We start from the raw sequence: 11806 nt of genomic DNA on the forward strand, positions 1-11806 counted from the left end.
TTTTTTTTTTAAGATAGTATTTATTTATTTGACAGACTGAGATCACAAGTAGGCAGAGATACAGGCCAAGAAAGAGAGCGGGGGGAAGCAGGCTCCCTGCTGAGCAGAGAGCCTGATGTGGGGCTCGATCACAGAACCCTGGAATTATGACCTGCAATCCCAGGACCCTGGAATCATGACCTGAGCTGAAGGCAGAGGCTTTAACCCACTGAGCCACTCAGGCATCCCTGAAGGCAGGTGCTTAACCAAATAAGTCACCCAGATGCCCCATTTGTGTTTGTTTGTTTGTTTGTTTTTTTAGTATATTTTGAAGCTTATATGTTAATATAGTGAGCTACAATAAAAACTTTCTATTAAGGCATTCTTGCGTTCCTACCATAAATTCAACTTGATCGAGATACATTTTAAAATACATTGCTAGATTGCCTTTGCTGGGCTTTTTGTTATTTTGTGTGGTTTTTTAAAATATATATATATTAAGTTCTTAGATGGCATTGGCTTATAATTTGTCTTCTTGATTGTTTTTTTAAATCAAGGTTATAATGTGCTAATAAAATGAGTTATCAAGTATGAATTCTTTTTCTATACATGTAAAAATATTGTGTAAGGTTAAAATTATCTTTTCCTTGAATGTTTTATAGCACTCACCTAGAAAACAAAACTAGGTCACAACTTAGATCCAGTTTTTGTAGTTTTCTTTAATAATTACAGATATTTTAAGATGTTAATTATAATGTTTCATAATTTTAACAAGCTATTCATTTCCTCTATTTCTATTATTTTATTTTAGGTAATATGTATTTATTTTATTTAAATTTATCATTGTAAAGTTCTCCAAAGTAGAGATGAAACATAGAATTGTCCCACATGTAACTGAAAAAGAATCAATACAGAAAATATATTTTTAAAATTCCAACAAACCAATATAAAAAGATAAACAACTCAGATTTTAAAATGAGGAAAAGACGTGACCAAGTACTTCAGAAATGAGAATATCAAATTGTCGATCAACATTTTGAAGAAATACTCTTATTTCAACAATAATCAGGAAAACATGAATTTAAGTCATTGGGAAATATTTTTACATGGTCACTAGAAAATTTAAATTTTAAAATTATGACAATATCAAGTATTGATGAGTAATGGAGTAACTGAAAAACTCATAAACTTTCCCAAACTGGGGAATCTACTGAGGGTTAACATATGCATACTGACCACATATTTCCATTCTTAGTTATACACCCAACAAAAAGGCATACAAAGGCACAAAAAAAAAAAGTGGCTAAATATATGGATAGTTTCATTATTATAAGCAAAAACTGGCAACAACAGCAGTGTGGATAAAAAAACATTGTAGTTTTCATTCACTGGAATATAGGGGATTAAGAATCAATAAATTACTGCAGTGTGAAATAGCATGGGTGAAACTTATATACTATTGGGTAAAAGAAGCATTAAAACATAAACTGAGACACAGTAACATTTTTCAAGAATTAACTTCAGCATACACCAGTTGAAATCAGGCAGCTCCAGACCAAAAGTAGCAGCTAGGTGTGCTCCACCCACAGGAGTTAGGGAACATTTTTTCCTAGAGAAGACTCACAAGCCAAGCAAGGAAATTATTTCATTGGCTATAGCTTACACAATAGCCTTATTGGGAAAGTCTGGTTGGCTATGATTGGCTGTCCTTAAGTTTCATTTTCTCGGGTTCTGATGCATGGATTCTGACCTAGGTTTCAGTTTGGTTACATAAGCTACCAAAGCTTTAGAGCCATCTCCATCTAATGGCCTCCTTTAACTAAAAAAAAGCAAAACAAAAAATACATCTAGTTTGATTCTGTTTATGTGACATTTTTAAAAGACAAAATTTTTTAAAATAGAGCTGCACACACACGTGGTAATTATTACACCAAAGTTAAAGGAGAGTGGTCACTTCTAGAGAGCCCCAGGTGGCTCTTAGAATGATGGTGTCGACCTTCAAAATTTAACAATGAAGGTTACCTGATGAGTTTATTCAGGAATAGCAAAGAATCGCAACTCAGGACGTGCAAACTATGGTGACCAATAGACAAGTCCAGAGAACAAGGGAGGAGAATATCCATTTATAGGAAGAAAGAAGGATTTGGGGAGGGATTGGTTTGAACAGAAGGTCATTGGAGGAAAAGGAAAGTTGGAAGAGGTGGTAGCCTCTCATTGGCTGCAGGCAAGCACAGCTCGCTCTTTCTGAGGGATCAGGAAATATACCTTCTTCTATTCTTTCTTCGTGCAGGACTATGTAGGCTGTGAGAGTGGTCGTGCATGAGCGCTTTCCCTTCATGGCTTCTGGACTCAATTTTTTTTTTTTTTTTAAGTAAATATGGGTCTCGAGCTCATGACCCTAAGATCAAGAGTCCCCCATCTACCAAACTGAGCCAGGTGCCCCTCCCCACCCCCACTACTAACTCAATTTTGAGTAAGATTTCCTTTATTCATTTTCACAATAGCAATATTCTATTTTTTGAACTTGGAGGTATTTACACAAATATTTGCTTTATAATTACTCACTACCCTGGTATATATGTCTTATTCTTCTGTCTGTATATTGCACAACAGATTTTTTTCCCAAAAAAATCTTAGAAGCCAGGATAGATATGAATGGCATAAGGAAGGCCCTCATACCTATTTTCTTAAAATATGGTCTGAACAAGGGGTACCTTTTAGCAGTATTTAGGACAACAACAGTGACTGCAATTTCAAAAAAGATTTAGAATAGGATAAACGAAATATATCCGAGATTAAAGTGGACTGACTTCCCGGGACCAGTAACAGTGGACTGGGGAGTGTGGCGGTGACCTGTTGGCTCCTCTCCCACTTTGCTGGTTCCCTACCTAACCAAACACTGTAAAATACCTTTCGCTCTCTCTGCAGTGTTTTATTCCTTTCCCAATCAGCCAAGAACATGGTTAAATCCCCTTTATTTAGCCTTAATAGTTCTCATTTTCATTTTTAAAAATTGTGAAAAAATTTTTGGTTTGTTTGTTTTACTTTAAGACAATTTACTGGAACTGGAGATGCTCCTTTTGGAGTGAGACTGGAATTACTATCAAGGAGGGATCTAAATTCTGGGCGTCACTCACTTCAGCCTGTAACAAGTGGGACTGCCGGTCACCCATCGCTGCCTTCTCTTTTTCCCTTCGCCATGAAGCTAGAACTATATACTGGGGGGAGAGAGGACACAAGCCCAAACTTGAATAAGTTGAACTATTACGCGGGAGGGTTTTGTTCCTTTACATAGCTGGATCTAATCTCAACAGCGTGTACTTCAAAACAATGGAAGGGTCCTGCTACTCTTACTCGTCTAACTTGGTCCGAAATGAGGGATCTTGGCCTGGCAGCCGAGCAACACTCCCCCGAGCAGCTACCACTTCCGCCTCTCTGCCCCTCGGCCCCGCCCAGCCCACGCCCTAGCACACTTCCGGCCCCGCCCAGCCGCGCCCAAACACACTTCCGGCCCGCCCCTAACCGGCTCTGGTTCTCGCGAGACTTGTGGCCTCCCCCACCTCCGAGAGCTGGCGGAGCTCTCTTCCAAGTGACAGTGAGGGACGCGAACCGCACCTGCCGTCCCCCACGAAAGCAGTCCCATTTAGCAGCCCAGAGCCAGCACCAGGAACCCCGATTTAAATTCGAGTTTCAGATGAGCATGAATCGACTCCTAGTATAAGATACTAATTGTACTGTAAAATGCTCTAATTATATTTATTATTCGTTGTTACTGAAATTGGAATTTAACTGGAATCGGATTTTAATGCAAATCCAAGTGAAACTATATCGTGGGGCAACCCCACTTGGGATTGCCGAGGCCAGAAGCCAGCTACCCGGATACCTTGCGGCTCCGTACTCCACTTAGGGCGCCCTCTGTGCACCAGCCTTCCTATAACACCCCTTTGTGGATGCCTGGGGGGAGGTGCGGCAGGGCACCAATGTAAGACGGTTTACTAGCAATGTATATTTTTTTAAAAAATAACTATATTTAACCCTTTTTTCATCATTAGCAACAAATTTGTTTTTAAAAACAAATTTGGGGGACGCCTGGGTGGCTCAGTTGGTTAAGCAGCTGCCTTCGGCTCAGGTCACGATCCCAGCGTCATGGGATCGAATCCCACATCGGGCTCCTTGCTCGGTGGGGAGCCTGCTTCTCCCTCTGCCTCTGCCTGCCATTCTGTCTGCCTGTGCTTGCTCTCTCCCCCTCTCTCTCTGATAAATAAATAAAATCTTTAAAAAAAAAAAATTTGGAACTCAAAAGATGCGGCACGAGAGGACAGAGTCTGCGCAGTGAGGATCACTGCCCACCCTGGGGGTGGGGGGGTCTCCATCCTCGTGGCCTCAAGCACCTCTGGGCACCGAGCCAGCTTGTACACCTTCCCATCCAGAAGTTAAGGGCCTCCACCTGAGCTGCCCCACGTGCTGCGCCCCGGAAGAGACTTCTAAATCTTTAGAGGCCGGCGCAGGCTTCTAAAGTCACAAGGTCTCACGCTGATTCTGGACTGTTCATTACATAAGCCCTGGGCCAGGCAATGAACGTGAACTCCGGGGTGAAGTTCCGTCAGTGAACAGATAGCCAGTAATGGAAACGTGTCATATAGAGGGCAAGTCGCCTGCTGGGTTGAAATAAAGAATTCTCTGTTGAATAATAAAACCAATGGTTCAAACAGAATTTGCCCAAGTCCCAAGGGTGGTATAGGCTGTCCTTAGGAGTTGGTGATGAGGAGATTGATGGGGGTTTTATCAGTCTCTGAAGGAACTAAATGGGTTTATGGAGTTTTGGTCTGGTCTGCTTTGGTTTTTGCTCTTGCAGTCCCCACAAGGACAGTGCAAAATCAAAGAAAAATAGTGGAAGTCATTTTAATTAAACTTGACTTAGCAATTTCCTTGGGGAATAAGATCTCAGAGGTTCGAGTGTAGTCAGATTTGAAAGAGAAGAGTCTTATTTTGACCTAAATGCTCTTAAAGCTAGGACTCTAGGTGATTTCCCTGCATCATCCTTGACTCACTCAGCACAACCATTCCTTTCCTACCTCAAGGCCGAGACAACAGAGAGCTTGAGTGGACAGATCAGACAGCCGAGATCACAATGTAAAATCAGACCTCTCACTCTCGTACCCAAACTCTTCACTGGTTTCCCTTCACACTTGGAATAAAATCCTACAAGGCCCTGCAGCCCTCAGCTGCATCTCCAACCTCATGTACTCCTTTTCTGCTTACTAAATTCTGGCCACCCTGGTTTCCCTCTTCCTCCACGGACACACCAGGCCCACTTCCACCTCTGGGCTTTCACACAGGCTGTCCTCTCTGATCTGACGATTCCTCCCTCCCATGTACATGCTTGGCCCAGTCCTTCACTTCAGACAGGTCTTGGTTCACATGTCATCTCACAGGGCAGCCTTCTATAACCGCCCACTTAGAGCCGCTGTCCCTACTGCCACCCTGCCGGTGCACCCATGCCATTCCTCCTTCCAGACCCTCGCCATGCTGTTTTCCTCCATAGCGCTCATGGCTACCTGACATGACATTGAACATTTGCTTGTTTACTGGGTCATTGTCTTTCTCCCCATTGGAATAAAACACAAGCTCTGTGAGGGTAGCCTTTGTTTTATTGGCCACCATAACCCTAGTGTCTGGAACACAAAAACGGAGACTAATAGGGGGTCTGTCAGCACCTTGTGATGTCACACAGATGATTTCCTGTGGGACTGATGAAGAAACTGCAGAAACTTGACATCTCATTTCTTGGATCACCCTCCTCTTCCCAATCTCTACAGGATGGAGCATCACAGGACTGAGCCCCGGGACCTCTTCGTTCTCTAGATCAGCTTCATTCTCTAGACTAGGTCTTGCTGCTGGGAGAGACCCACGAGCACCTCAGGGGAAAGGGATGATAAGGGATTTCCAGAAGGAGCCAGACTGCTTTTGGCACAGGACTCGGAAAGCCCTGAGCTGAAGATGGAGCGGACTTGCTTTCCTAGAATCTATCCACCACTCCCCAGGGTCCAGGTAACGGGGTACATTAGAGAAAAAAGAAATTACACTCTGAAATGGCTGGATTTACAGTTCCCGGTGCATTCGATCAGTTGTAACCACCAGTGCAGAAGCCTGGCTGGGAAGAGAATGACACTCCGATCTCTGGGCCACAGACAAGACAGGGCTAACAGATGGCCTGCAGATTTGGAAGGGTCTTAGACTAGAGTTAACGGCACTAGTCATTAGCAACTTTCTGGACAAAAACTGGATAATGGGTGAGGGCAGGGCTCAAAAGTGGTTTAGTTTCACCAAGCCAGCTCTCCCCATGGAAGAATGGGGAAGAAAGACAAACCACTGAGTAGACAAAGAAAAACGCAGCCCCCCAGCTCTTTTTTTTTTGGGGGGGGGGTGGTAAATCCCATAAAATTGCCAAGAACACTAAAATAACAAACACTGAACCGTGACTCCCCAGGGAAATGCAGACTTAGTTCCTGCCAGCCTCTAGCAACAACATTTTGGGCCGCTGAGCAATCCATGACCTTGCATCGTTTCTGTTTAAAGACACCTTATGTAGTAAGGAATGTTCGTGTATGAACTTGCAGGGAGCAACACTAGAACTCATGCCTGAATAAAGCTTACCGAGCGCACGCTCTCTCCAGAAGGTACATCCCACTCTCCTCACCATTAGGCACACTAGACCGAACACTAGGCTTTGGGGCCACTTGAAACAAAGAGATCACCAACAAAAACCACGAAAATCTGACAAACGTGGCACAAATAGGTCATGAAGAAGACACTTGTTTTCCGCACAGGAACTGAAACGAGAAGGCTTGTTTGTCTTGTCCAAGCTCCTCTGCGCCTGTCCCAAGTTTTCCGACGCGGCCCCTTCCCAGCGGCAGAGCCAGGGCCCAGCCAGTGTTCAGAAAGAGCGATAGCAAGTGTCCCTAACCCTGCTGGGAGGAGAATGGCCTCTGGGTTAGAGGCCTCTGGGAGCTTTGCGATCCAGTTGTACAGAGACCAGCAGAAACAGGAAGCAGAGAGCCCAGAACAGGGACTTGGGGAGCAGTGCGGGCCCACCGTGGCCACGCCCTTCTCTGCATCTCTCCTTCCCAGGCTCAGGCACTGGGAGCCCAGTGGCTAAGGACTTCCAAGTGTTAAAACAGAAAGAGCTCCTGCAACCTCTCTCTGACGCTTCCAGTTGGCGAACGGAAGAAGAATTAGGCACAACCAAGTCAGCTGCAAGAGAGAGAGCAGGCCACAACCGTTGACAAGACCGAAGCCCCAAGCAACTCCTCAGTCTCACTTTTATTAGATAGAAACAATAACCCACAGAAGAGCCGAGGAAGGTCAAACATCAGTCACCTGTCTTGTGGACAAACAAGAAGGCGGGTAAAGTTTATAGTTAACCAAGCACATTCAAAGGACTCATCTAACTAACAACAGGCGCTTTGGGGAGGAGGAAGAAGCGACAACAATAAAGGGAAGCAGGCGGTGTTCCGTTCTGCCCTGAGCGGGCCGGGCGGTTCGCAGCTGCTCGGCTTCCAGGCAGCAGGCGGCATTCTGCCCTGAGCGAGCTGGGCATCCCCAGCTGCCCAACTTCATGGTCCTAGATCGTCCTTTCCCCCAAATACCTGTTGCCAGTATGTGTTTTTCTTAAGGCCGTATCTAAATGTGCTTGGTAACTAGTAAAATCCTCCGGGGGTTATAGTTGAAGTAATACATTGCTCTGAGGGGCAGTTGCATCTCCATCATTTCCAGAGGCTTCTGAGGTAAAGAATGTATTCCGGGTTACAGGCAAGTTATCTGCTGATCCAATCCAGAGTCCGGAGCTTTCCCTTGGTCATATTTTATTGGATGAAACCATGCATTCCGTGTCTTTGGAAATTCCCGGTGGAGGAGGCTAGCGCTCGCTAGTCTGCTGAACTGAAAGCCAGATTCAACTGACCTTCGTCTTTGAGGCAAAGACCTGGTCCACTGGCCCAGGTCATGTACACAAAGGCGGGTCCCAGCCCTTTAAAGTAGGAAACCGTGTGTCCTGCTGCAGACGTGTCAGAGCCTCCCCGAGATCCTGAGGTACGCAGCTGTCCACACAGCGTACCATGAATCAGGACACGGAGCTATGGAAGCAAGTGTTCCAGGAATTAATCCAGGAAGTGAAGCCAAGGCACAAATGGACCCTGACAGAAGACAAAGACCTTCTTCCCAACAGCCTGGAGCCGGGGTGGTCACAGTACCAGCAGTGGGCCTTTGCCAGGTGAGTGGGGAATGGGATGGTACATATTCCAGAAAATTCTTATTTTTTCATTACCGTGTATCCTTGCTCCTTTTCTTGTTCTATCCCGTGCTTGCACATTGAAGACTACAGGAAATACGGTGCCGATCATCCAGAAGTTTTAGCTTTATTTCAGCGAATCCCAAACAGCAGCAGGACTGGGCACCAGTGTTGGCTGCATCGGGGGGCAGGGAGGAGCTGCAGGACAGCTGGGTGGGCAAAGTTCCCTACCTGTGCTCCCTGTCTCCTGGGGACCTGGGGCTATGGAGCGCAGGAGGGAGAGGCCCTGCAGGCTGAGGAGGCCCTTCCAGGAGAAGGCAGAGGTTAGCGTAGCTGAGCAATATGCAGAAACCTTGCCCCCTCTTCTCTGGGCTGATGGATCCTTTTAAACCAAGACTCTTGGGGGCGCCTGGGTGGCTCAGCCATTAGTTAGTCTGCCTTCGCCTCAGGTCCTGATCCCAGAGTCCTGGGATCCAGCCCTGCATCAGGCTCCCTGCTCAGTGGGAACCTGCTTCTCCCTTGGCTTGTGCACTCTCTCTCTCTGTCTCTCTGAAATGAATAAATAAAATCCTAAAACAAACAAACAAATAAAAAAATAATCCAAGATGCTTGGAACTCATTCAAAGCCTTACCCTGTTTTGCCCAGGTGAGGAAGCAGAGTTCCAAGGGTCAGGGGTGGGGCTGCCCATGCAAAGAGGGTAGGAGCCTGAGACTTGGTGTCTGCCCATTGCCCTCCTCTCTGGGGAAGGGTCTGGGCAGAGGAAGCAGAGCTCTCCTCTCCTTGTGGCCCACGGCTTTCCCAGGCCAGGAGCTGGCACCAGGAACATCCAAGCAAAATCTCAGCCCCGCCCCCACCCCCCACCCTGCTTTTTTGGGAGAACCTTGAACTCTGAGCTGGCACATGAACAGGGTAGTACGACCCAGAGACAGAGGGTTGGGGACAGCAGCTCAGGAGAGCAGAGGCCCCCTGTGCACAACCAACTCTGAATAACCCCAGCAATGTCATCTCTCTCATGGTGGTCAGAGCCTCTCGTCCTCTTCCCTTCATTTCATGGCCATGCTCACCCTGTGAGGTGTGGCTGGAATCAAGCCACAAGAAGGAAATCTTGACTGGCTCATTCTTCCCAGCTCCCTCCAATTCACTCTCCCATGATAGGTGAGGCTTGGCTGCTAGAGCAGAGAGACCTTGAAATATCAGTGTTTTTGACCCAACACACTGTCCCCAGGTTGTTGAGGCAGAGGAAGAGGAGTTGGAGGGTTTTCCAAGAGCTTCCGTGCCAGATTTGGAAGTAGCATATGTCATGGCCCGCATCCCATCAGGCAACCAGTCATATTGACCACCCTCACTGTGAGGGGATTGGGAAGCGAACGGGAGTGCGTGGATAATTTAGTGAGCAGGAATTGTCCCTGCCATTCTGCAATTTCTGCCTCTCCCGTGATTCCTGTCCTCGGTGCAGCCATGTCCTTGTGGGCCTTCTTCCCCCCTCTCTCCATCTATCCTGTATTTGTCCAAATATCTGAGCTCAGGAAATCGCCCTCTTCCCTGCATAGTAAGGAAGGTGTGAGGCCAGGTGCACACAGAATATGAGGTTTCCCAGGCTACCTTGAGCAATGAACTGGGTAGGAGGGGGAGCAAGAAGAGAGAGAGCTGGACACTGTGATCTCCCCATCATTCTGACGGATTGGGCACCCCTGGACAATAGGGCAAAGCAATGCTTTTCCTCCAGACAGTAGACCCTCCTTGATCTGTGGGTCTATGACTTACTGTCTTAGTCTGTTTGGGGAGGGAGGGGGGCACGTAATAAAACATAAAGTAAAGTAAATTAAAATAATATAAACACCAGACTAAACACAACAGACACAACAGAAATGTATTGCTCACTGTTCTAGAGGCTGGAAGTCCGAGATCAGGGTGCCATCTGGTCTGGTGAGGGTCCTCTTCCGGTTTGTGGACGGACTTCTGTATCCTCACATGCTGGCAGGAACTGGGGAGCTCTATGGGATCTGTGTGATACGGGCACTAATCACATCCACATGGGCTCTACCCTCATGACCTAATCACCTCCCAAAGGCCTTCTAACATCATTACCTTTGGGGCTTCGGGTTCTGACCTGTGAATTTGTGGGGAGACACCAACTTTCAGACAGTAGCACCTACCAGCACCCACTTGTGCCATCTGTGGATTTCAGTTCAGAGCTAGTGGGGGCTAGTTTAATAGCTACTGTTGCACCCATAGCCTCTGACCCACTTCAGTCCACATTTGAAGAAGCCTTGGTTTGGGTTCAGGAGCCCAGAGGTCTGGTCCTGCTTCTTACACCCACCAAGTCTCTGCACATGATGGGTTCCAGCATGCACCTCATCTCTAGCCCCATCATGTCAGATTTAGAAGGTCCCTTCCAGCACCAAGAGCTTGTGGTCTGCTATTTTCATGACAGACACCTGTGGATCCCAGGGCATGTTGGTGGCACAGTGGAGATAGGAATGAGGGGCTCGCTAACGTCTTCCCCACCAACCTCGACCCCAGTTGAGTCATGTCTCTGTTGTTGGGTGCCCCTTTCTCCCTCTGGCCCAGCCCACAGCTCGGCCATCCTGGGCCAAGCTGAGGGTCTTGTCTCCTGTCCTTACAGGTTCCAGTGCTCCTTGTGCTCTCGCAGCTGGGCCTCTTCTCAAGTTCAGGTTGTTTTCCACATGCACAAGACTAGGGGGAAACCCAGGGGCAACGTGAAGATGAGGGTCTTTGCCCAGAGATGTCAGAAGTGCCATCAGTCTCCATTTGAGGTTCCCGAGTTCACAAAAGAGAACATCTCCAGGATCCTGAACAACCTGGTATTCCGAATTCTGAAGAAATGCTACAGAGAAGGATTTAAGTCGATGGAGGAGATCCCTACCATTAGGGAAATAACTCTTGAAGGGCCGCATGACAGTAACAACTGTGAGGCATGTCTGCAGGGCTTCTGTGCCCAGAGTGGCTTCAGTGAGGCCGTGCAGTCACCAGTGTCCCCATCACTTCCTGCCATAAGCTCACCTGCTCTTGGGACCACCATTCCCATGCCCTTTCCCAGTAGAAGTGGCACCACAGTGGACACAGTGAAGGGGAACATCACCGTGGACAGAGTGAAGGGGAACATCACTGCCGACACAGTGAGGGGGAACATCACGGTGGACACAATGAAGAGGAACATCACCACAGATGCAGTGAGGGGGAATATCACTGCGGACACAGTGAAGAGGAACATCACCACAGACGCAGTGAGGGGGAATATCACTGCAGATGCAGTGAAGAGGAACATCACCGCGGACACAGTGAGGGGGAACCTCACGGTGGATACAGCGAAGAAGAACATCACCACGGACGCAGTGAGGGGGAATATCACTGCAGATGCAGTGAAGAGGAACATCACCGCGGACACAGTGAAGAGGAACATCACTGCGGACACGGTGAGGGGGAACCTCACGGTGGACACAGTGAAGAGGGACATCACCACAGACGCAGTGAGGGGGAATATCACTGCAGATGCAGTGAAGAGGAACATCACC

The 11806-nt window shown here is 47.2% G+C and overlaps 1 protein-coding gene across 1 annotated transcript; it reads left to right on the plus strand.

Moving 5' to 3' along the window:
• Positions 1-7350: 7350 nt before the first annotated feature.
• RTP3 (receptor transporter protein 3) lies at positions 7351-11806 on the plus strand (the record flags this gene model as incomplete). The annotated part of the gene is made up of 2 exons (XM_059388273.1): positions 7351-8251; positions 10897-11806. Coding segments are annotated over exons 1-2 (1065 nt in total), but the record flags the coding sequence as incomplete, so codon positions are not given.

Source organism: Mustela nigripes, chromosome 2 (genome assembly GCF_022355385.1).
Source record: "Mustela nigripes isolate SB6536 chromosome 2, MUSNIG.SB6536, whole genome shotgun sequence".
NCBI classification, from domain to species: Eukaryota; Metazoa; Chordata; class Mammalia; order Carnivora; family Mustelidae; genus Mustela; species Mustela nigripes.